Below are 25443 nucleotides of genomic sequence, written 5' to 3' on the forward strand. Positions count from 1 at the left end.
CCCCCCCCCCCCCCCCCCCCCCCCCCCCCCCCCGTAATTCGCACACTGCCTGGCTCTGACACAATCCTCCAACAGACTCCAGTAGTAGTGGTATAGTAAATGATATGACTGTCATCAGTTGGTCAAATAGGCTGAGTTGTCGTTTTCCCCCCATGCCACTTCCAGGGGCTGCTTGTTTAGAAGTACCTCCAACAGGGTGAAAGCAGAGCATCTATTCATCCCGGAAGAAGAAACACGTTAATTTCTGTAACAGCAAACTTGGCGTTATATAATTAGCACTTCCGCACCGTCACTGCATCAGAGGAGTGTTGAGTGTTTCCACAAGTAAAATCGCAAAAGCACAAAAGCACATGACCCGTTTGTGAAAGGTGTGGTTCACAACAATGACAGCTAGAGCTGAAAGTTCCATTTGAACACTTCCTGGGGCGCGCGGCCGCTGTGAGTTTCCAGAATATGACGACACAGTGCGCACCGCCATCTGTGGGCGGAGCTTGAGCTGGGGAAACAGGCTCGCGGCACGAGTGCGCAGCCTATGAGAAGTCTTGCCAAGCGAGTGAGCACAGCTGAGCGTTGTGTCGAGTGTCATTAGTAATTAAATAGAGACACTTGTTGCTGAATGTCCCATTCATTTGGCGGAGATCTGCCGCACAATATATTTTTTTACATTTTAGATTATTTGAGATCAAAACAATTGAGGATCGACTTCAGCGTTTTTCCGCAGGCGATTTAACTGCGATTCCTTGGGCTACAAATCAAATTATTCTGTCTATTTTTCAGGTGAGCAAATACTTTTCATTTTACATATCTCTTTATTGCACGCGTTATGACACTTGCTCTCATTTCCACTGTCCTATATGGCGAATTTTAAATAGCTTAAGGGACTACATGTAGCCTATTCTTATGTTTGCTAAGACATTGTTTGGTTTTGGTTTTCACTTGTTTGAGACTGGATTGTTCTTATAGCATAGTTCTGTAGGTTACGTTGATTTAATGTATATTTGATGTAGCCTAGCCTATAAATAATTATTATGACTATAATCGATTTGATCGATTCGAATGATTTTAAAATCATTATTTTCACTAAATTGTGATTGATTTGCCTGCATAGTCCGTGGCCGCGCAAGTGCTAGAAGGTTATCGGCATCTCACGAACTGGGAGAAAAATCCTCCAGTGTTTTCACAATAAAGAACCCATCAATTGTTCCTGGGGTTGTCTAGGTTGTGGGGTGCGAGTGGGCATGAAGGCTACATTTTACATTTGTAGTCAGTGTGTGGGTGAGTGTTTGAAAACGAATCCCACTCAGCGGCAGCGCACGACGCGCGCATCTCCAACTCTCTCCTGGGTGCATCTATAAGTGCATTGAAATACCGTAGACCACTGCACGTATTCCGCTATTACAACATGACAGCACTTTACCGTAAGCGATGCGAGCAGTAAGGCCGTATTTTGTCTATAAGGTTGTTTTGTGCAACTTGAATGGTTTCAGGATTTTATACACTCCTATGTAACAAGACAAGCACAGCCGAGTTGTTAAACTAATAGTGCGCGAGGAGCAAAATGTTACAGTAGGATTGTTCTACTATAGATGTTCTGTCATTGGTACTTGATAATTGGATAAAACAGGTCGTATACTTTAAGTAGGCCGCGTCGTTTTTATACCACAACAATACTTTCTAAAGAAATCTTCGATCTAATGGGTTAGGCTACAACGTGTATACAGTAGCGTAAGCTAAATATGCGGTGCAACACTTAATAAATCTAAATAAATAATACATAAAAAAACGAATCAACAATGAATCTCACTCCATATGAAAAATAAATTCAGTGCATCATCTTAGATGAGAAATTACGTCCCGATGAGGTATTAGAATACCACAACGAGTGTAGCCTAATGACTGCTCTGGCATCCTCCTATAGTCTGCAGTTAAATCTGTCAGAGTTGGGCGCAGGGATCTTCCCTGCCAGGATGGAAATGACTTGGCAGCCGTTCGCAGGACGCGCATCGAAACAAATAGGGCACATTGGCATTTAACTTTGCCATTCTACCTGTGTGAATCGCAGACCACGACTGTGTGCGGTTCGGAGTTTCAAAGCTTTACCCCTCACCTCAGGTACTGGTGGGTGAGAGTGGGCGACCAACACTCCAGACTGGTGTAGTTTCAGTGTAGTCAGACTGAGAGGTTGGTTGGAGGGTGACGTGGGCCGCATCATTCCGGAACATGTGTTGCTCTGTTGGCTGGTCTGTGTGAACATGGAGAGACCAGAGAGGTGAAAATTGAGGAGGGAGACGTTTTTTTCTCTTCACCTTCAAACATCAGCTCAGAAGCCGTGCCCACCGGATGATTGGCGGGAATGACTACCTGTATTATAAATAGTTAGCTGCAGTAATAATATAATAATAAGACTTTATTTACATAGCACATTTCATACAAGAATTGCAGCTCAAGGTGCTTTACATAAAATCAATAAAAACAATAATACAAGTAATAAAACCCTTCTGAACACAGGCCGCAGTCTAATAAAACCCTTCTGAACACAGCGGTATCTCGAGCCACAGTCTCACAGTAAACGGTTACCACAGATACAGCACTGTATTCCTGTCAGCAGCTGTGCGCGCACACAAGTTACACATGTATCTGCTGTCTGTTCATATGAATATGTAGTGGTATTATCAGCAGGACATTATCATGTGTGTGTGTTTGGTATATGTAGTGGTATTATCAGCAGGACATTATCATGTGTGTGTGTTTGGTATATGTAGTGGTATTATCAGCAGGACATTATCATGTGTGTGTGTTTGGTATATGTAGTGGTATTATCAGCAGGACATTATCATGTGTGTGTGTTTGGTATATGTAGTGGTATTATCAGCAGGACATTATCATGTGTGTGTGTTTGGTATATGTAGTGGTATTATCAGCAGGACATTATCATGTGTGTGTGTTTGGTATATGTAGTGTATTATCAGCAGGACATTATCATGTGTGTGTGTTTGGTATATGTAGTGTATTATCAGCAGGACATTATCATGTGTGTGTGTTTGGTATATGTAGTGGTATTATCAGCAGGACATTATCATGTGTGTGTGTTTGGTCCGCAGGAAGCCTGTTTTGATGTCTGCACAGGGCTTGTCTCCACGGACGTTTGCATGCATCACCCTGGGATTCAGTCTCATCTTGATGTCCTTACCAGAGCTCACAGCAGGTAGCCACACCCCCTCCAGGACCCTATTCCCTGTCTCCTACATGCTTGTCTCCTGCATGCTTGTCTCCTGCATGCTTGTCTCCTGCATGCTTGTCTCCTACATGCTTGTCTCCTACATGCTTGTCTCCTGCATGCTTGTCTCCTGCATGTTTGTCTCTTACCTGCTTGTCTCCTACATGCTTGTCTCCTACATGCTTGTCTCCTACATGCTTGCCTCCTACATGCTTGCCTCCTACATGCTTGCCTCCTACATGCTTGCCTCCTACATGCTTGCCTCCTATCTCTAACCTCTGTCTCCTACCCTATCACTCCTACCTCCTTCCAGCTACAGTTTCTCTCATAACCCAGTTAACCAACCTCCTAGTCTCAAACTTCCTTTATCACCTCGCCAGCAGTACTGATCTTACCATCTCCACACGGCTACATTCTAATGTAGATTATATCTCGCTAACCTCTCACCTAATTAATGCAGCCAACATTTTTCTTTCTGGCCTATGTCAATGTACATCCTCAAGCAAGTAAGAATCGTATTTGATGTGACTGGAGAGTGATTGACTGTTTTGCTGTTGCTCCACCCCACCCTCAATCCTGCCCCAGGATGGCAGAACTGCAGCCACCCTCTGGTGCCTGAACATGGGGGTTTCTGGTGCGAGCCCTCCCCCTGCGGGGGCTTTCCCCTGAAGACATCCATACGCTACTTCTGTGAACCAGGCTACACCATCCCGGGACGCGTCCACAACTCCCGCTGTCGCCATGGACACTGGTTGCCGCCCGCGCCCGCCTGCAAGCCGCTGAAAGGTGAGAAAATGGGAGGGAAGAGAGGAAAGGAGTAGGGGAGGAAGGGAGGAAGGGAGGGAAGATGAAGAGCCAATAGCAACGTCAGGGGAGAGAGCCAATAGCAACGTCAGGGGAGAGAGCCAATAGCATCATCAGGGGAGAATGTTTTGGCAATACTGCTGCTGCAGACTTGCAAGAAGATGAAGGGCTGCAGGTTCAAAATCCCCCCCGTATTGTGTGTCGCTATAGGTAAAAGCATAAACACTTTACTACCTGGAGGTCACCTGTTACCGGGCAGAAAACAGGTTCAAGGCTGGCAGAATATATCTGACATACTTAACACCTTAACCCTTGTGCTGCCTTCAGGTCACATGACCCAAAGGTTCATAACGAACCATCGTTGTGTTTACCCAATTTTACCCAATACAAAAACTAATATTTTTATTTTTATTTTAACCTTTGCAATGTGGGGGGTCTGAGACAGCCCAACGGTTAAAAGAAAAGGCTTCACTTTGTTTTTGTATGTGGTAAATTTGTCGCAATACGACAGTGGGTCACAATGACTAATGGGTCAGAATGACCCGAAGATAACACAAGGGTTAAGACAGGTTGACTTCAGTCAGTTGACTGAACTTGTACTTCTTAGCTCTTCTCTGTCGAGTGAAGCTCGTCGCTTCCTCTTCTGGCTCAGCAGGAAACCAGCTCATAGAAAAAGGAAGCCAGCAAACTCACCATATATACCAGTTCCTTTCATCTGCTCTATCAAACCTCATGGAAATATACTCCGTCACGAATAATCCAAAACCACAGGGGCAAACATTTGATTTATTGAAATGAATAAAGTTGAGTACTGTATGGACTTGTACGTGCAGGGGTAAATAGTGTGTGTGTGTGTGGTTCTGCATATGCAGCATGTGTCGGTTCTAACGTTGATTGCTGATGTTTATGTTTTTTATGTTTACCTGCAGATGGGCGTGACCGGGCAACAAACTCCCTTCCCAGCGTTGCCACGACAGCAGTGGGCGTTTCCATCTTCCTGCTCACCACCACGGCCTGCATGGTCATCAAGTCCCGCCTCCACCCCTGTCACTCACAAAGGTGAACCCCCACCCAACACTGGCTCTGAAGCCTGTCACTCAGAAATCACCCCTGCAACTCACCGAATAAGTGCTCGTACCACGTAGGCTGAGGCCTTACCGCAGCGGCCTGGGTTCGAATCCGGCCCAGGCCCTTAGCTGCATGTCTTCCCCTCTTCCTCCTCTCTCTCTCCCCTCTTCCTCCCCTCTCTCTCCCCTCTTCCTCCCCTCTCTCTCCCCTTTTCCTCCCCTCTCTCTCTCCCCTCTTCCTCCTCTCTCTCTCCCCTCTTCCTCCTCTCTCTCTCCCCTCTTCCTCCCCCTCTCTCTCTCCCCTCTTCCTCCCCCTCTCTCTCTCCCCTCTTCCTCCCCCTCTCTCTCCCCTCTTCCTCACCTCTCTCTCCCCTCTTCCTCCCCTCTCTCTCTCTCTCTCTCTCTCTCTCTCTCTCTCTCTCTCTCTCTCTCCCCTCTTCCTTCCCTCTCTCTCTCCTCTCTTCCTCCCCACCTCTCTCTCCCTGTTAATAACAGATAGACGGCATAATAAAGGCAGAAATGCCCCAAAAATATATAAATGAAAAATAAATCGACTTTGCCACACACAAACTGCTGTGAGACCCGGACCATCCCCCTGATCCTGACCACTTCCTGTCTCTCTTCCTGTCTGCCGCAGCCGGCGGTCGTCGGACCAGGTGGACCTGGTGGTGGACGGCGTTCCCGTTTCCTTGCCGACCTACGAGGAGGCGGTCTACAGCAGCTGGGGCGAGCGCCTGCCCCCCTGTGGAGGCCCCACACAGCTCCTATTGGCACAGGAGGCCCACGAACACGCCCCCTCGCCACCACACTACCAATCAGACTCCGGGCTCATCCACCCCTCCTGTCGGAGCCCCGAACAAGCCCCGCCCCCTTACGAGGAGGTCCAATCACACCCCGGAGAGGGGCAGAGTGACATTGGGGTTGTGCAAGGCTTGCAAGTTGTGCTTTCTAGCGATAAAGACATCTGAGTGTTGTGACTGGAGCACCCTGGGGGGGCTGAGCTGGGATGAACTCAAATCCTCTCTTACTACTGTAGTCAGGAACAGGGGAGAAAACCACGGCTAGGTTTGAACCTGAGCTAGCCGTCTGTTTGGTTTGTGTCGTGAAGCACATCCCCATCTCTTCTGTTTCAGGAAGTGGCTCCTCTGTTACAGGAAGTGACTGGGGGTGAGGAAGGGGGAGGGCCTTATGTTTTTACACCAATCGTATGATAGTACACATTTTTCAAACAACCAAAGTTGGCCGAGTTTCAGATTAGTTACTTGAGGTGGCCTTGATTCGATCTGTCGACAACCGTATCGATCGATGACCCGAGTCCCAAGCAGCCGTCCCTACGAGGAAAGCCGAAACAAGTGCTCCTCTAGTGTTTCTGGACATCCTGGTGTTGCACAATCCACCCTGCGAGATATCGGACCGCGGGGTGGGGGTGGGGGTGGGAACCAAACAACCGCCCTCACGTGGGAGGGACCTGTGCGTCTCCATGACGACCAACTGTATTTAGCTCGTGTGTCGAGACGAGGAGGGTGGCGTTGCCGCGGCGACGTGGGCGCCAGAGAGAGACGGGTGGGCGAGCGGAGGAGTCGAGTTCCAGCATGTTCCTTACAGGCAATGAATGTTTGTTTTTTATAATAATTTTTTTCTTCTTATCAATGGAAGAAAGTGAATCAGTTGTATGGAATGTAACATTTACATAATTAACTTTGAACATTGTATTGCACAGAAATCTAAATAAACATTGTATATATATATATATTAGATATATAGAATTATGCACCACCCCATCCTAACCCCAATCCTATTGTCCCCCATCCCTCCCTGTACTCCCTCCATCCCAATCCGCCCCCCCATACACCCCCCCCCCCCCCTCCCTCCACTGAGAGGAAGTTGGCTGAGACTGCCCCATTTCTTGTAAACGTTCCTGAGAAGCAGAAGTGTCGACTTGTGGTCTGGATTACAGGCGAGCCGGCAGTCTTCCTGGCTGAGGGGAACACAGATTGAAAATATGAACTTCCCAGTTCTGAGGATGTGGTCAGGGATGTAGTGACCCGTATTGGTGAATGAAACTGGAGCAATCCTGTTTGCTTTCAGTGAAATCCCCATTGGGACAACACCCAGCCTATCAGTGCCAGTGCTAGGTGTACGTGTGCACATCTTGAGAACCCCAGTAGCTCACTGGGTGAGTGTGTGTACCATGTAGGCTGAGGCTGTGCTGCAGAGGCCTAGGTTCGAATCTAGCCTGGGTGCTTTTCTGCATGTCTTCCCCTCTCTCCCTCTGTGTCTCTCTCCCCTCTCTCCCTCTGTGTCTCTCTCTCCTCTCTCTCTCTCCCCCTCTCCCTCTATGTCTCTCTCCTCTCTCCCCCTGTGTCTCTCTCTCCCCCCCTCTCCCTCTGTCTCTCTCCTCTCTCTCCCCCTGTGTCTCTCTCTCCTGCTTCTGTCACCCATCACTCAACTGTCTAATAAATCATGACAAATATATAATCTTACATTATCTAAAGTAATATAACTAATCAAAATCTATTTCATTTGTTTGATACAAGGGGACAGAAACAAAGACGAGAGAAGTGTTAGTTCATGTAAATTACACTTTTTAATAATTCATACAAGGAAAATGGTATGACACACTACAGTATCTTTAAAAAATGCAAGATGGTTATGATAAAAAGGCACCATTGTAAACTACAGTCTCTTAAGCATGGCTTGTAGTAAACTTACGGAAATACATAACATGATATTGCAGATATTTTGTATGACAAGATACATTATTGGTAAATAATTCAAAGACAAAAAGGCTGGACCTGAATATGTGGACATCGAAGACGATGTTCCTCATTCAAAAATTGGAGCTTGATCAATAAACAAACAAACAAACAGTATTGGAGTATCTGAGTGTTATAATACTGCAGCACATCTGAGCTTTAAACCAGCACAGCTGTTGTCTAACAGTATTTCCATTTCCTTGTTGGTTTTTCTTCCTTTTGCATACAAATATCAATGACAAGACAAAGGAGTAAGTAACAGTTACATTAAAATCTAATTAAATTCTGACAGAACACAAAATGTGTCAGCTATTTCTCTAAATATTAAGCACGCTTTTAATGAAAAAAAAGAAATATTTTACTGCTTGAGTAATGTCAGATGAATCTCCTGATTTTTAAACAGAGTTCTATCTTCAAGTAAATTAATAAAGCAAAAATTATAATAATACAGTATAGCTTTTACGGTGTATTCCCACACAACGAGGAGGGCATGTTATACATGTAATAAAAAACACTTTTCACAGAGGGTTTAGTATGTAAAGTATATAAAATGCTATGGAAAATATGCCACTGTTATAATCTGTTCTCTTTGTGAAAAGGATGTAGGAGATATGTGTGAGAAGCTTTTGTGAAAGTTCATCCAACGTGGTCTGTATAACATAACACACACAGGACTGATAGGCATTCTGTGAGGTCTGTTGAGGTAAAGACACACCTGCACTGAGATGATGACATGACGATGAGAGAGAAACTTCACACAGATTCTAGAATGATCCGACCGTGTGTGAAACTGGAGATTTGGCTTGAACCGTCCATGTCGCAGCAACAGCTGCCGTCTCCGTGGTGACGGTGGGGATTGATTGCTGGGCAGTAGCTCTTTAACTGTTCAAACGTTTGCCTGAGGTAAAAACTGGAATATCTTCTGATAACCCGTGTGCGTTTCTGTGATACATCTGAGTTAGTACAGCAAGGCTTACTGGAGCTACATTCAGCAGACCTGGGAAAATACAGAAGAATTGAGATTTCGCCTTAAGTACTTGGCTGTGTGTGTGTGTGTGTGTGCGCGTATCTGCCTCTAACTGCTGCTTCTGTTAAATCTTGGCTACTTTATCTCAGAAATGATGGCAGCCAATCTGCCACCACGCCTGGTTTGAGTGACAGCTGTTCCCTCAAGTCAAGGAGGACACGAGTGGCAGGTCTGGGCCCATGGCGTCGGGGGGGCGGGACAAAAAGATGTCCCTCATCAAGCCTGGAGAGAAGAAGAGCAGAGAGAGTCTTAATATGCACAGCTTATCCATGAACCAAAACCTGATAGTGGTGTGAGTGTGTGTGTGTGTGTGTGAGTCCTACCTGCTGTGTCACAGAGTCCCTGTGGCCCCCCTAACACGGGGTCTCTGTGTGTGTGTGTGTGTGTGTGAGTGTGTGTGTCCTACCTGCTGTGTCACAGAGTCCCTGTGGTCCCCCTAACACAGGGTCTCTGTCTGTCAGTAACTGGCTCCGCCCCAGTGGGAGGAGCTCCAGGTCCAACTCTGGGTTATCAGCCTCGTCCAAGCAGTCCTGAAACACACACACACACACACACACTTTTTAACTCCATGCTTCTTCCCATCACCTCATCTCTTTCTCTTCCTTACCCCCAACTCCCACTCTCCCCCTTCCATCCCCTTTCCTTCCCATCCTCCCCCCCCCCCCTCTCTCTTCCCTTCCATTCCTCCTCCACTCACCAGTAGTAGCATTTCCTGCTCCAGAGACAAGGGGACCTGTCTCTGTCTCTTGTAGCCAATCAGGAGTTGGGAGGGCGTGTCTTTGTCCAGCTGGTGGGTCCTGTCAGAGACACAGCAGGAGTTCAGCCTCACATCACTTCTGATACCTCAGCAACATCATAGTCGTACTCATGTTTATATGTGGCATGTTTGTGTGTGTGTCACCTGAGAGAGCAGTAGTGGTGTGTGCGTGTGTGTGTGTGTTAGGGATAGTGTTGGTACCGTTTGCGTGTGCTGAGCAGGGGTGAGGGGGGGTCGGAGGGGTCAGTGTCGGGGAGCACTGGGGAGACGAAGGTGAGCTGGAAGTCATCATCCATGGAGATGTAGGGAGCCAACATCTCCAAGTCCATCATCTCCACACCCTGATACACACACACACACACAGAGAGAGAGCGAGAGACACACACAGGTCAGAACAGACAGGTCTTAAGAAAGTGAACTTAACTTGCATTAATCAGACTTGACTACAATCTCTCTCTCCACTTCTTCCTCCCTCCCTCTCCCTCTCTCCCCCATATCCCCCTCTCCTTTCTCCCCCTCCCCACATCAGTCACGCCGTCCTCTGGAGTGATGGCAGGAACCGTCTGCACCTCGTCACAGGCTGACATCTCCTCACTGGAGGCCTGGGGGGGAAGAGACAGAGACAGAGAGAGAGAGGAGAGATTAAGAGACAATCTATTATTGTCCAGTCCCCACACACTTGCACTAACTGAAGAGAATCCTCATCACCAAGCTCAGGGCCTGGCTCAGGTGTGTGGCGTACTCACCAGGGCGGGAGCAGGTGAGGAGGGGGATGCTGGTGAGGAAGAGGAGGAGGAGAGGGGCTCGAAGATGGGGGTGAGGAGCAGGCGCAGGCTGGGGGTACAGAGGTCCTGAGGGGCGTCTGGGACGGTGTCGGGGCTGGGAGAACTGGCGAAGGACAGCTCCACAAAGTCTGCTTCGACACACACACACAGTAAATCAATGTGTTGCTTTAGAGAGTGCGAGTGTCCCAGTGTATATGTGTGTGTACTTGGTTGTGTGTGTGTGTGACTGTTCCAGTGTGTGTGTGGTCACCTGAGAGAGGTGAGTCGGTGTCTGCAGAGAGCGGTGCCAGCGGCAGCAGCTCCTGGGTGTCGCTGCCTGAGGTTCCAGCTCCAGGAGGGGGCTTGCTGCTGGCTGCGCAGCCCGAGCCCTGCTCCTCCTCCTGGGCCTCCTCACTCTCAGCGCTGGGCTGGGAACCACAGCGAGTCTGCTCCACTGAGAACACCACGTCAGGCTGCTCCACCACACTGGGGGGAGGGGTGGGAGGAGGAGGGGTGGGGCAGGAGGGGGAAAGAGGGAGGGAGAGAGAGGACAGAGGAATAAGGGATGGAGAGAGGTGGGAGTGTGTGTGTGCGAGTGTGTAAGTGAGTGAGTGAGTGTGTGTGAGTGTGTAAGCGAGTGTGTGTGAGGCAGGCAGGCGGGGGGGGGGGGGGGGGGTGGTGTGGTGGTACCTGAGGATGAAGTTGAGGCAGACCACAGCCTCAGGTTGGGACGTCTTGCTGTTGTACAGGACAGTCGCCTGAGTCTCCGCCCACACAAACCCCCCGCTCTTAACCAGGAAGCGGTACTGAGCAGTGGTCACCTGACCCTTAGACAGGACTGGAGGAGAGGAGGGGAGGAGGAGAGGTGAGAGGAGGTGGAGGAGAGAGCAGAAAAGGAATACCATAGGAAGTGGAGAAGATAAGGAGGGAGGAGATTATTGAGGGTGTATTCCACACCAGCACACCAACACACTTACGGATGTGCAAGCTCTTGGTCACATGGTCAGAGTCCAGGGCATGATAGAATTCATAGGCAGACCGTCCAATCAGATCATCAGGCTGATATCCCACCAAGTCCGTCACCCTGGAGACACACGGAAAAGATAAGATGGGGAATGTTTCTTTCTGTGTGAGTGAGAGTGACTGAGAGAGAGAGTGAAAGAGAGAGAGAGAGTGAAAGAGAGAGAGTGATGGTTTGTGAGCATGTGTGTGTGACAAAGACTTTTAGTATATGTGCGTGCGAGTTTGCAAGTGTGAAAACAGTGTGTGTGCGAGTGTGTCTGACCTGCCCTCGCAGTGTGTGAAGCGCAGATTCATGCTGTGCCGGGTGAGGAAGGTGCTGCTGTCCAGGGGGAACTCCACACTGGAGGGGTGAGGGATGGGCTCACACAGCAGTGTCAGCACGCCACCAGCAGGGGGCGATGAGTCCTCCTGCAGCACGTGACCTGTACAGTGCAGCACCTGACCACAGAAGAAGACATGGGTCAGGCTGAGGAAGACCTCTCAGAGACATGAAGATGAAGACACGCACACACACACACACCTGTGGAGTATAAACCGGACCAAGGCTTACCCCTGACCTGTGTGTGTGTGTCAAACATTCCTGAAACCCACACACTGAGTGTTTCCATGGATACTGAGCCAACACAAAATGGTCATGTGTGGTCGCAATTTACCCCCCGCGTGGGCTTCAGTGGCAATTGTTCAGTAAGCTTGCAGATGCCACTAAGAGCAGCACAGATCAATATCATGCCTTCTGTAAGCTCTGTCGCATTGATATAGACGTGAGTAGTAGGGGGGAAAGGGGCTTTAGAGCGGCATGCCGCTACAGAACGGCACAAGGATTAACTCTTTCACCCAGTCAACAACTTTTTGGGATTGTCCTCCTTTTTGACCCAAGTGTCCTACTTTTCAGGGTCATGCTTCTGGTCACCCTATGTATGTGTGTGTGTGTGTGTGTGTGTATGTATGTATGTATGTATGTATGTATGTATGTATGTATGTATGTATGTATGTATGTATGTATGTATGTATGTATGTATGTATGTATGTATATGTGTGTGTGGCAGGCTACCTTCCAAGTGGCAGACTTGATGTTGACAGTGCGCCCCCTGGTGGTCATGGTGCTCTTGATCCTTAAGAAGAAGTTCCTCTCAGATTGCTGCCTCTTCTTAGACACACCTAGTGGGAGGGGGGGAGGGAATGAGGATAGATGGGGGAGGGAGGATAGAGGAGGGGAGGGAATGAGGATAGAGGGGGGAGAGAGGATAGAGGAGGGGAGGGAATGAGGATAGAGGGGGGAGAGAGGATAGAGGAGGGAATGAGGATAGAGGGGGGAGAGAGGATAGAGGAGGGGAGGGAGGCAGGATAGGGGGGGGGGGGGGGGGCTAATCCATTAGCCGTCTTGCTCTCTGAGCTCTCCGAGTCTGGCTAAAACAGTTAGCTAGTGTTCTCAATGTGGAAACACATATTCTCACCTGGTCTGAGTGTGAGCAGATCTCGTAGTTCCTCCTGATCACAAGGGTGTATGTAGTCATACACGCTCTGGCCAATCATCTCCAACTAAACAACAACAACAACATCATCATCATCATCAACAACAACAACATCAACACCATCATCCCATCCTGATTCTGTAACGTCCTGTTGCTAGGCAGAATCCAGAAACAGGCAGGGTCTCTACATGGAGGTGTCAGGGAAGGCGTATGGGCATGTGATATTAGCGTTAGCTGTGCTAACCCACCTGGGTTATGTGATATTAGCGTTAGCTGTGCTAACCCACCTGGGTTATGTGATATTAGCGTTAGCTGTGCTAACCCACCTGGGTTATGCCGATGTGTTTGCTGACGCTGTCCGAGAGGTAGATCATGTCTCCCTCTTCCGTCATCACCATGACGAAACCCGCCAGCGCCCGAGGGTAGAAGCTGTCCGTAAGCTCCTCTCCCTCCGCATCAGGCTCCGCCTCTTCCTCCTCCTCCCCTGAGACAGAAACACACACAAGCCGTCTGAAAACCGCTTCTCGACGCCAAAGGGGGGTTCTGCATCGCTTGTTGCTAGAGTCAGAGCGACCCTCTCCACCAATCACTCGCTAGGAGTTATATTTTTAGGTGTGACAACTGGACCAATGGGAGCCCACCTGAGTGGAGGAGGCGGTACATGCGCAGGAAGCTGAGGGTCACCCTCATGATGGCCGCCTTGTCCAGGTGGGTGGAGACTTTGCGGGGGAGGGGCAGGGAGTGGGCGAGCTCGTAAAACACCTCCGTCTCCTGGCTCCGCCTACAGCGTGCGGCGTCACGGGAGCGCACCTTCCTCTGTTCTGAGCTGGACCTGAGGGGGGGGGGGGGGCGGGGACAGAGGAGAGGAGGTGAAGGAGGGGAGGTGAGGAGAGAGGAGAGGTTAGAGAGGTAAAAAGAGGCTAATCAGCCTTACAGCAACACCTCCCAAACAACAACAACATTTCATAACATTTTCATGGCAGCTTTACCCAAATACTACAAGACTGAGCATGTGTTTTTCAAATTAAATCACTCAAACGTAACCAAATAAATGAAATGTTTATACACACTTACGAAACACATTTTTCTATACACACATCCAGAACACATCTCTATGTTTCCTACATTGCAGTTCAGTATTTCAGAAGTCCAGTTTAAAGGATCTGAAGTCCTCTACTGTAGCAGTCCACTGATCTCCCAGCTCCTCTCTGTCCAGACAGGGACATAAACTGTACTGTCGAATACCTCTCTCTCTCTCCCCTCCCCTCTCCCTCCCCTCTCACTTCATGAGGACACAAGCAGTTCCTGATACCCTGTCTATGGTATCTAACCCCATCGTACCAACCCCTCCACACACACACACACACACACCACAGCCCCTGTCCCAGTAGTCTTGGCATACTTCATAAACTTCGCCCTCCTCCTCTCTTTTTTATCCCAGCCTCTCTCTTTCCCCTCCTCTCTCTCTCTTTCCCCTCTCTCTCTCTCTCCCCCCCCCACCCGCTCTCCTCCTCTCTCACACCATTTCACTCTCATGCTGTCACAGGAAGTTAAAACTGATACCCATCTTGTATGTTTAAAGTACTCCTCCACCTCCCTCCCCAGGACTGGGACAGTGAGAACAGTATGTCCAACCAGGACCCAGCAGGGTTCGTCTGGCACCACTAAGCCACACACACGTGCATACAGGACTGTAGGTTCAGACCCCCTGTCATGTGTGCAGTGTTGTAGTTTTGAAGCCGTTCAGGGTTTATGGATTACAGCCCAAATTCTCTGGACTTTTGGTTCTCAGAACTACTTTTCTTAGAACGGTAAGATTCCTGCAGCCCACTGTTAGCCACGTTTTCAGCGCAGGAACTTTCCCAGAGATTTGGGGAATTAGTCCGCTGACTAAGGCCTTTTCACCGTATGAAGAGAATAGCCTATAAAAGAGCATGAATACATATTTAATACATCCATCATCATCCGCTAATCCGGGGTAGGGTCGAAGCAGGCTAAACCGGGTATTTCTGATACATTATTTCGCCTTGTGAAAAATGTTCAGCTCGCTTAAGCCAGAGATTTTAGAATAAACTTTAGTTGCGGGTCTTCGATTCCAGTTACTGCTGGATCGTCGCGTAATTGGAAACTAAAAGACGTGAGCTGATACGGGACGCACTTTGTTCTGTATTATTTGGAAAATATGTGGGAGAAAAATATAAGGCAGCACGCTAGACTAGTAAAACACGGCGATTTGTAAGATTCCTACTCTCCCCCAGGACCAGCCTGTCATGTTAATGTAACAGAAAGCGCTTCTGCTACGAGCATACATGAAGCTGAGGCAGAGCCAAGAGTTCTCCCGGGGAGGGCTCAAAGGTTTTCCAACACTATCGAAAACAAAGGAGGCCATTTTGGAGATTCACTTGGGGCTGGTGAGGACTGTACAAAGTCAGGAAGACACACGTATGTAGGCTATGCTAATGTAGGCTACATGCAACTTGCTACATGAAAGATGTTACCTATACTGTAGGTGACATGTTTGTAGGCTAGCTGAATGTTAGCTATGTAGGCTACCTACATTCTACATGTAACAGTGCTGCTGTAGGCTACAGTGTTCTTATCAGGTCGCCGTATGGTCGCTATGCAAATGGTCAATCCTGCACGTCAAAGTGTCTGCCTGTATGGTATAGGAGGCTGACTGGCGCATAGACATATATGTCTATGGTCTGGCACGCTGGCTTAACCCAGCGCCTGCCTGACTATCCGTCACCACGTCTCCGTGGTAACACATCATGCAGGCATTCTCTCTGAACCGTCACTACTAAACCCTCTGACCCCTGTCGGTCTGCTATCCACTCTCTTACTCTCTCTTTCTCCCCCTCTCTCCCCCCTCTGCAGGGAGCACTGAATCTATATCAGTACCAAGTATTTTTCCGAACACTTAATTCATGTTTAAAGAGTTTATTTAAGGAGCTATTTTAATGCCATCCATACTGCAACTTCTTACATCTGAGAGACAATGAGAACACACCCCTCAACCAAACACTCAAGTTTATGACAGCACACATACACACCTTGATCTCTCTTCACCTCACTCTCTCAAACACCAACACACACCTTTAAATGCTGCCAAGCTGTACCATTCGGTCACACAGTGGATGTGTAAGCCTAACAGACTTTGTTGGTATCTAGAGAGAGCTGTCTGCTCTATGGCTGCTGGCAGAGAGCCAGAGAACATGTTCTGGGTGGGGGAGAGGAGAGAGGAGGAGGAGGGGGGAGAGGAGGAGGGGGGGGAGGAGAGAGGAGGGGGGAGAGGAGAAGGAGGAAGGGGGAGAGGCGGTAGTATAAAGACATGCAGGATCCTGGTCATGCAGGACTGACACAAAGGAGAGAGCACCATCCTTCTAGAAGCTTCTAGAAGGAACTCAAATGTTCCAGATTACAGACACACTGGTACGTACTGGTTAATGTGTGTCACTACACGGGTCAACTGAGAATTTAGAGAAGGGGTCCTGCCCCTCTTACAGATTTTCTCTCTCTCATAAATATATGTATTTATACATATATTTGTCTGTATGTGTGTATGCATGTGGGTGTGTGTATCCGCCTATGTGTCTCACGCACGCACACACACGCACGCACACACGCACACGCACGCACACACACACACACACACACACACAAAGGAGCATGTTAGACAGGGAACAGGATCAACTTGTCCTTGACAAAAGAGGGGAGGGTTTTTCAGGTGACACAGTCTAGCGTCGGCAAGGGAAGGTAACAGGTCATACAGCTGGTGGTTGGCATCAACTTAAGACACTAGACATGCAGTCTAACATCAGACCTTGAACCACTGCCAGAGGTATTCTGAAATGTAAGCCTAGGACTTCGTTGATTAGGTGTGTGTGACAGAGAGATTAGTTTGTGTAAGAGTGTGGGTGGCGTGTGTTCCTGTACATTGTGCGTCCGTGTTCCTCTCATATTTACGAGTGCAAAAGGTAAAGAATAACGGACACCCTAAGGTGCCAGGGTACAGCACGTACTGCTTGCCTGACAACCTCAACAACTTGGGGAGGAGTGCGGGTGAGCAGGGACATACACCAACACGAAAGCCCCAACATAGGCCCCTATCGGCATAGCGAGGATACAGCCACGCACCACGGGAAGTAGACCATAGCACGACTATCACGGCCGTCAGACTCAGCTTAACTAGTTTGTATATTTACCGTTTGGCAGACAACCATTAAGCTACGTGATAGAAAGCGTGTCCTTCAACATTTTGGGGCGACAGAAAGCCCCGTACAAAACATACATAAACAAATGCACTGATAACCTTTAATATTTGCGTTTAAATGTGACGTTTATTTCTGATCCTCACGACCAAAGATGGAATCGTGTGTGTAACCCCCACCACCTTCAAAGGGAGGCCCTTTGTTTACGGTGAGCAGGGAGGAATATCAGGCTTAACTCCTTTTCATATAGAGATCCACGATTTCTTTTATAGATCGAGTGTCCGGTCAACATCTTTCGTTCAGAACGATTGCGACATCCGAGAGGTCAAGTGACCATTGGTGAAATGGCCGATGGATAGAACCTGGCAACGTCGCCTACTGGCTTAGCTACATATTGATCCTAGGGAACGTAGACTACCGGGACTATAAAAATACTGGTTTCTTTACGTACACCGTCTTTTAAAAAGCAATACCTGGTAAAATGATGCAATGAAGTGTGGTAATTAAAAACAAAATATTGCACAGAAGACACGGAAAATGTGTCTTGTTAACATCCATTGAACAACGCTGGCGCAACCTTCCCCGGAATACATGCCACATCGCAGCGCGTTTCTGAAACTTATGGAGTCAAGACAACAAGACAATACGTGAAAACTGAAACAAGATTTTCAAAGAAAAGTGATCAAGTCGGCAGACTTACCGTTTCCCAGCGGGCTTCTCTTTCCTATCCATTTTGGAAGTCCAAATTGCTTCAGAAAAATATTTCGAATTCGTGTTATTATTTTTGTTTTTCCAACATGCTGGACGTCTGTCCGAACAGCTTTAAACCACGCCCCGCGTCATCAGGTTCGTATGTTTTCGACTAAAAAGGTCACGCCTCTTCTTCTGAGTTTGCTGTGGGAAAAGGTGCGATACACCACCGCCTACTGGTCAGCGAGAATATGACCAACGGCCTCTCAAACTGTCAAGGTAACCTAGAAGACTAGTCTAATAAAAATAAGTCAAAGAACGATTTGAATAAAACTATAGGGTGAAATAAAGCTGTGACAGCTGTATGAAACTAAAGCGATTTGATGATTGCCTGAGCCGTACCGGGCAAGAACATAGAGCTACAGTAAACATTTTGTTTACAGTCAGTAGGGCCTATCGGAAGTAATATACCGGGTAAATCCAAATCTGAAGTAGCTACTAGACATAGTAGTATGTCTCAACACCCCGTTAAAACCCAAGAACGTCACTTCTCCCTCTCTCCTAAACTACAGGCTGTTCAGACCACTACCCCCCACTTTATTTTGACAGTAAGTGATGCAAGTGGTCTTTGACAGTGAAACAGCTGTGCTGCTGAGATCATAACACACACACGCGAAAGGCCGAGTAGCGTTCAGGTTTAGTTTTAATAACAGATCTCCATATACAAACTTGGTACAGTGATGTCCTCTGGTTGCTTTCTTCATCCGCTGAGGCGCACGTGAGTGTTTAATGCACACAGAAAAAAAACGACATTACATGCTATGGTTCTAGTGCTGTAAACGGTTGAACATAAATTTTAAAAACGACTGGAATTATGTGTTTTTTTTGCCTTGGCATAGTCAGCATGGTTTTCCCTTCACAAGCAGAAAAAGAGTATACTTCTAATGTAAAAGTATTAAATGAGAGCTTAATACGTTTTCATTATATTGTTCCTTTTCCACACAATTGGATGTGTACTTAAAAAGTACTGATTTTGTATATTCACATACTTATTGGCAACAACTTATACAATGTAAGTATACTTAAAGTATATTTGTCCTTTGAGTTGTTGCTTTCAGACGAGGCATGAAGAAGATGGAGTTCACATGAACGGTTGTTGTAGAATCAGTCCCCTATCCGAAACTGTAACCAGGTGTCGTTGTTCAGAAAATGTTTGAACCACGACCCCTGGTCAGTTTTCAATAGGTCATCGATTTCAGTACAGCAACGTCAACGCTGGATACGAGTGGCGTGACGGTATATTTTTCAAAGTAACTAGTACGTTTATGTGACTTGTCCCAGATAATACTATTTTCATCCATTGGCAAGACAGACACAAACTGCGTTGGTCCCTTAGTTACAGGAAAGTGTTTGACAGTCAGCAGGGTTGTCATCTTTGACAGTCAGATAGGAAATGGTTGCCTAGGTAACTCCTAGCTGATCTAGTTGGCTCCCGCTTCAGAGCTACAGTACAGTACCGAGTGGGATCATACTGAGTACAGACTCTTAATAGAGTGAATTTGTTAAATTAGACTGAATTTAAAGCGTTTCCTGTGTTGTGACATTGGCCTGTATAACCAACTCCTAACAAAGCAGCACATACTGCCGTAACATCTCTAGGTAAGATGTATTATCGTCTGTCCGACGTCAGGCTTTGTGTTTCCGTGACTACCATTCAGACCTCTACAGCTGGAAATGGGAGTTTCAAATTTGTCAAAACTGTTCTGATAAACAAACATGGTGGATAACCCTTCCATAGAGGACCCCCCCACACACACACATCTGAAATGATGTCACCAGTAGAGGGGCACAACCTCAGATAGGAGCCACATAAAACACAACAGGGGAAAAAACAAATCAATAAAATAAACTACAAGTAGACCGAGGCCAGCTTTTAGACTCTTTCTGGTGGGTTTAGATGAGATTGACAGTTGGCTGTGCAAAGTCTTGCGTGAGGCATTGTGGGAAGGTGGGGGCTCGGCTGCATCTATAGTGTCAGGGTGTGTCCTTGTGTGCTGTGTCAGTAAATTGGTGTGTGTGTCAGCCTGGTCACAAGACAGCCCTCTTGATCTCACACAGGACTTAGAAGTACACTTTGTAGGAACTTGAAGTGTGCTTCCCAATGAGGACAGGCTTGATCTGACTGGTATGAGTGCAGTTTGGATCAGAGATCACTAGTAGTGAATCCAACATGGTCGTGTAGGACCGACTAGAATCCTTCTGGAAACACAGCAGGGGGGTTGGCAGCCTTGTGCTCGCAGCTCAGCCCTGTTTCTCTCTTTCCTCCCTCTCCCTTCTTCCTCTCTCTCATTAGCTCCTTCCTCTTTCTCTCCTTCCTCTACCTTTCTCTTTCTTCTCATTCTCTATCCTTCCCCACTATCTCTCCCTTCTTCCTCTCTGATTCTCTCTGCTTTCTCTCTCTCTCTCGCTCACTCGCTCTCTCGCTCTCTCTTATCCTACTACTCATTGGTCATCCTTCTTCATGACCGAAACAGGAAGTCTTTGTGACAAAACCAAAATGACGTTTGTGAGGATGTGACAAACGGAAAAATGATCACACAAAAACGGCACGTCATTGTCACCATCTTGGCGTCCCTAACAGCAGATATACAACCCACCATGATGCCATGTATAATATAAGTAGGATCTTCACATATTTATATTCTTCTTCTTTGAATTTTTCTTCACTGGATGAGTCAATACTCGAGATACACCTTAGTCTTTATACAGTATTCTCACTATTTACAATATAAATTACTACAGTTCCTGTGATAAAATAAATAAATAAAATAGAACAGCCGTGGCTTTTGCAGTGTTTTGCCGAGGGGAGATGGGGGAAGTGCATCCTCCTCGAGGCTTCTGGGTAATGCGGTCCATGTTTCTATACGTAGTTCTTCCTCAGAGGTGCTCGGGGAGGTTTTGGCTGGGGTGAGGGCGGCGAGGGGGTTAATGTGTTACATCAGGGGTGCAATACTGTTATGGCAAGGAGGGTAGGTGGGGGGGTGAAGTCCCTCCCACTCTTGACAGAGGTTGGGGGGGGGGGGGGGGGGCAGGGTCAAGGCTGAGGGCAAAGCTGGGCCACCAGCTATACTACAGTTCCACTGGGAGAGTTCCCATTCTGTGCTGTCAAGTTCTGGAGGAGAGGAAGAGAGAGAGGTAGGGAGAGGGAAGGAGAGAGAGGGGGAGGGAGGCAGAGAGAGGAAGAATTAGACCCAAGGCAAGTACACAACACACAACAACTGTTGCTGTATTCTCTGTCTGTACTCTGATCCCACCTGGCCCTCTGATCCCACCTGGCCCTCTGATCCCACCTGGCCCTCTGATCCCACCTGGCCCTCTGATCCCACCTGGCCCTCTGATCCCACCTGGCCCTCTGATCCCATACAGACATCCTAAAGACTACAGCCCTACCCCTAGTCCTCCCCCATTCCACAACCTCACCCACTCCCTAACCCTCACCTCCTTATCCCTCACTCCCTCCCACTCCTCCACCCCCCCCCTCCCCCCCTCCTTCACCCACCACCTTCCCAGGCCGCGCCCAGGTACAGATGAGGCCCTCCTGACAGGCTGTGATGATGCAGTCGTCCATGAAGACCAGGACGGTGAGCCTCTCGTGGGCGATCTTCTTACAGACCAGGGGCTCCAGCAGCGGCACCTCATGCATGCGGGGGCACAGTGTGGTGCCCAGCACCTTGGCGGCGTCCAGGCGGGCGCTGCGAGGAGCCACGTTGATCTTGTCGTTGCTCTTACTGATGTTGCCCAGGCTGTGGTAGCGCTTGTGCTCCTTCTCGGCCCCGGCCACCCCCCCGTGGCCCCCGCCCGCCCCGGACTTGTCCGACTTGCGCTCCTGCAGCGACAGTGTGGCAAAGCGGCCGATGCTGAACGGAGTGCTGTTCACCCCTCCTCCCCCTCCCCCCCCCTCCTCCTCCTCCTCCGCCCCCTCCTCCTCCCCCCCCTCCTTCCGTGGCCCCAGCGCCCTTGGAGACGTTGGCCACGGCGGGGTGGGGGAGGGAGTTGGACCGGGACAGGGAGCGGGGCAAGGGCAGGGGCAGGGTGGGGGACTGGTGGGGGTTGGAGGATGTGGTGGTGGTGGTGGGGTGATGGTGCCCCTCCACCCCCCCTCCCCCGGCGTTGCTGAGCCCCCCGCTCCCCGAGGGCGCCAGGGCGGAGCCGAAGGTGTTGGTGAGGGCGCGGGACAACGGCAGACGGGGGAACAGCACGTCATCCGTCAGGTCCCACAGGCAGAACTGGGTGTCCTGCCCCACCGAGCCGAACCGGTACGTCACCGCGGGCGACCCGCCACCCCTGGAGCTGTGCCGGGAGAGGCGGGAGAGACAGGACAGCGTGCTGCTGGTGCGAACCCTCCCGAAGTGGACGGGGGGCGGGGGAGGCGGCGCCCCCTGGAGGTCCTCCTCGCTGCCGCTCATCTCCATGGGCTCCTCGTCCTCCAGGCTGGTGGTGAAAGGGTCGAAGGCCACCACGTTGACCCAGGACTTGTGGCCGTGGCCCCGCGCCACCACGCGGCTCTCAGCGAACGACCAGACGGTGACCAGGTCGTCCTCTCCGCCCGTGGCCAGGTACTTCCCGTCGGGGCTCCAGGAGACACAGAGCAGCCCGCCGAAGTAGCTCTTCATCACGCCCTGCAGCTCCATGGAGTCAAAGTGGAAGACGCGCAGGCAGCCGTCCTGCCCCACGCAGGCCACGTGCACGCCGTCCGGGGAGAAGGAGAACTCGTTGAGGCCACCCTGGCCCACGGCCCAGCGCAGGAGAGGGTTGCGGGGGGTCTTGGTCTTGCAGGAGTACACGGCGAAGCCCTCGCCCTGCCGCAGCAGGGAGTACTGGGGCGGGGCCGTGCCGCAGGGGTGCTCCACGTTGTAGAGGTACAGGTGGCCGCTGGCGTGGGATGCCAGGAACAGGCTCTCTGACTTAGGGAGCCACTTCAGACAGGTCACCTTGGACTTGTCTATCAACCTCTGAGGGGGGAGGGGGAGGAGAAGGAGGAGGAGTGGGAGAGGAAGGAGAGGAGAGTGGATGGAGAGGGGAGTGAGGAGAGGGGGAGGTTAGGGAGGACGGGCGGGAGAGAGAAAGTAAAGAAGAGGAATCAGAAGAAGTGGAAGATTCTGGCTTCATCAGAACGTCGCTTCATTCACCGTCGATCACTGACAGTTTAATGATGATAAATATCAGAGCAACCAGGTCACAGAAGGAAAGATGAAGACAGACTGAGAGATACAGAAGAGAGACTAACAGGCATGTACATGAGAGGAAACGAGACAGAGGAGAGGGGAGAGAGAGAGAGAGAGAGAGAGAGAGAGGAGAGAGAGAGGAGACAGAGAGGGAGAGAGGAGACAGAGAGAGAGAGAGGAGACAGAGAGAGACAGAGAGAGAGAGACAGAGAGAGAAGCTTCAGAGACTTCTCAGAGGAGGTGAAGCTTCAGAGATGAAACAGGAAACTCCTATCAAACACCACCTCCTGAATTTACAACAACATCTTAATTGGTTCAGAACCTTAACAAAACACCTCCAAAAGGAGGTGGAACTCTTCGTGTCACCGAAGCTGTCTTCCCGTACATGCCTGCTCCAGACCAGCTCATCAACACTGAGCATGACTCTGCAGTTTCATGCATATTTCAAAGAAAGAACAATACAAACACACACTCTAACAAGTCCCACCCCAAACACACACTCACAAGCAGACACACACACCTGCGCCCCTCCATAACACACACGCACATCCTTCCCTCTCCCTCTCTCTCACACACACACACACACACACACACACACCTCCTCGTTGAAGAGCTTGCTGGTCTCCTTCTTGATGGGGTCCAGGTACTGGACCTGGCCAGCTGAGAAGCCCACGATCAGGGCCACGCTGTCGGCCGTGGCCGAGTACTGGTTGAAGTCATGGCAGGTGGGCTGGGTCCCCTTATAGATGCGCTTGTCTATCGGCTTACTGAGGTCCACCGCCTGGGGAGGGGGGTGTGGGGAGGGGAGACACAGACAGAGAGAAGAAACCAGAGAGAGGAAAAGAGGAAAGGGAGAGAATGGCAGATGAGGGAGAGAGAGAGGGAGATGGACAGAGAGATGGACAGAGAGATGGAGAGAGATATGGGAGAGAGATGGATAGAGATGGAGAGAGATGAGAGACAGGTGGAGAGAGGGAGATGGAGAGAGGGAGCAAGAGAAGAGGAGAGAGAGTAAAGAGAGTCTAATCAGCATCACATATGGTGGTGATTGTCTCACCTGGGTAGCGGGGTTCAATTATATTAATTAGAAGCCTCGGAAATTTCAAAATAGAAGTTGTATCTGGACAGGCCACCCAGGCCTCATCCAACACTGATAAATTAGACTTCATTCTCTCCAACAGACACCAGTCGCAAACGGCAGTCCCGTTGCTACAGGTTGGCATACGCATGCCTACATATCACATACTCAAGTCTCCGCGTGCCTCTGGCCGGTCTGTTTCGGTGCATATTAGAATGCGCGTGCTGTGTAAAGGATCGAGCATTAAACGACTCTGTTTTAATTCTATACACTGAATACCCATTCGTTTTGTTTCAGGACAATACCTTGATGCGCGGCGAAAATGGTCCAGTCACGCTAACGCACCGATGTTTCCATTCTACCGATGATGCTGCCGTAGCTTACATAGTAACATTCCATCCATCCATCCATCCCTGACATAATGTTTCCGCCTTCATGATCAGTTTCATTCGGTCCACTGTGTGCAGTTTACCCATCAATACACTGATTCAGCGCGGCCATAACTGCACACACTCAATGTTGAGGATATTGTGTCTTACTGATAATATATATATTCCGATATATTCCGAGCAACAGTATGCTAGTAGTAGCCTACTGAGCGTCAGAATGAAGCTAGCGAGCCTACTAGCTAAGGCTAACTGTCTGAATGTGATCAATCTCAGTCACCCTGTAATTGAAGGCGGAGAGACAATTTACCTTCTTAATGTTCGTGTACGTGTAAAAATAGAGCTCTCGGCCGATGTTAAAGCACACTCGCTCGGACTCCTCGCTCGGGTCCTCCGGTTTGAGCTTCACCATGGAGACCCGGACCGGGGGAAGGAAGCCCGCCGGAGAGGAGTTGGCTGCGGCATTGGAGGAGGAGGCAGCTCCGGGCCCCTGCACCAGACCTACCCCACCGCCGGGTATCAAACCCGGTCCGCCCCCGGGGCCCACCGTGGCACCTGCGGACGGACCCCGAGGTAGTCCGCCCCGCTGTTGTGAGTCGGAGAGGGTCAACAGCTTGTAGAATCCCTCTCTAGTCCTGAACTGGGATTTAATCTCATTGATATCCTTCAGAGCGGCTCCATCTCCGGCCATTTTTAGTACAAACAAGCCGCACAGGAAACCCAAGATTTTGACCTGGAAATAGAACACCGAAGACTACAATGGAAACGAGAGAGATGGACTGATCTCCGCAGACTGCATATCCATCCTACAGCGGGTCCAGCGTGTCACCAAAAGTGCTCGAATATCGCTAGAAACCGGGCGACGACAGACGGTCCTTTGCGAGCCATGCTAGCCTGCCTCTCCTCCTGCCATCAGCGGCACGGAGAGCTCGAGCCTGTCCATGGGGTAGTGTTCTGTCAGTGAGC

At 49.5% G+C, this 25443-nt stretch overlaps 3 protein-coding genes across 4 annotated transcripts; 1 reads left to right on the plus strand and 2 right to left on the minus strand.

Annotated features, from left to right (window-relative positions):
• The first annotated feature begins 541 nt into the window (after positions 1 to 541).
• Positions 542 to 6835, plus strand: zgc:152863 (uncharacterized protein LOC562658 homolog). Its single transcript, XM_067246753.1, has 5 exons — positions 542 to 777; positions 3102 to 3205; positions 3803 to 4003; positions 4951 to 5080; positions 5726 to 6835. Exons 2-5 carry the CDS (start codon positions 3115 to 3117, stop codon positions 6054 to 6056), a joined length of 753 nt encoding a protein of 250 aa, XP_067102854.1. The 5' UTR covers positions 542 to 777; positions 3102 to 3114; the 3' UTR covers positions 6057 to 6835.
• An 821-nt stretch (positions 6836 to 7656) lies between these two features.
• On the minus strand, positions 7657 to 17930 carry hif1al (hypoxia inducible factor 1 subunit alpha, like). Of its 2 annotated transcripts, none has more exons than XM_067246894.1 (15): positions 17799 to 17930; positions 13529 to 13719; positions 13214 to 13371; positions 12870 to 12954; positions 12467 to 12573; positions 11678 to 11853; positions 11370 to 11476; positions 11083 to 11230; positions 10664 to 10878; positions 10375 to 10541; positions 10153 to 10230; positions 9830 to 9969; positions 9569 to 9668; positions 9278 to 9401; positions 7657 to 9093 (listed from the first exon to the last, which is right to left on the minus strand). In XM_067246894.1, the coding sequence occupies exons 1-15, from the start codon at positions 17828 to 17830 to the stop codon at positions 9014 to 9016; spliced, it is 1908 nt and encodes a 635-aa protein (XP_067102995.1). In that variant the 5' UTR covers positions 17831 to 17930; the 3' UTR covers positions 7657 to 9013. The 2 variants fall into 2 exon arrangements, with proteins under 2 accessions (XP_067102995.1, XP_067102994.1); XM_067246893.1 differs by having other exon boundaries at positions 13214 to 13363; positions 13515 to 13719.
• Positions 17931 to 18480: 550 nt separating this feature from the next.
• Positions 18481 to 25407, minus strand: zmp:0000000529 (WD repeat-containing protein 20). Its single transcript, XM_067246892.1, is given in 5 exon segments — positions 18481 to 20960; positions 21348 to 21722; positions 21724 to 22800; positions 23612 to 23794; positions 24788 to 25407. Coding segments are annotated over 5 exon segments (2064 nt in total). The 5' UTR covers positions 25169 to 25407; the 3' UTR covers positions 18481 to 20912.
• Between the last annotated feature and the right edge of the window lie 36 nt (positions 25408 to 25443).

The sequence above is a fragment of the Osmerus mordax genome, chromosome 11, assembly GCF_038355195.1.
Source record: "Osmerus mordax isolate fOsmMor3 chromosome 11, fOsmMor3.pri, whole genome shotgun sequence".
In the NCBI taxonomy this organism is placed as follows: Eukaryota; Metazoa; Chordata; class Actinopteri; order Osmeriformes; family Osmeridae; genus Osmerus; species Osmerus mordax.

Excerpts from the sequence above, each read along its gene's own strand:
- hif1al (XM_067246893.1), bottom strand. The coding sequence starts at position 17,830 with ATGGATAGGAAAGAGAAGCCCGCTGGGAAACG. Across the intron at positions 11,854-12,466 it reads TCAAGTCTGCCACTTGGAAG|GTGCTGCACTGTACAGGTCA; the intron begins GTAGCCTGCCAC and ends TTCTGTGGTCAG. Across the intron at positions 10,542-10,663 it reads CACCGACTCACCTCTCTCAG|ACTTTGTGGAGCTGTCCTTC; the intron begins GTGACCACACAC and ends GTGTCGAAGCAG.
- zgc:152863 (XM_067246753.1), top strand. The coding sequence starts at position 3,115 with ATGTCTGCACAGGGCTTGTCTCCACGGACGTTTGCATGCATCACCCTG. Across the intron at positions 3,206-3,802 it reads CTTACCAGAGCTCACAGCAG|GATGGCAGAACTGCAGCCAC; the intron begins GTAGCCACACCC and ends ATCCTGCCCCAG. Across the intron at positions 5,081-5,725 it reads CACCCCTGTCACTCACAAAG|CCGGCGGTCGTCGGACCAGG; the intron begins GTGAACCCCCAC and ends TGTCTGCCGCAG.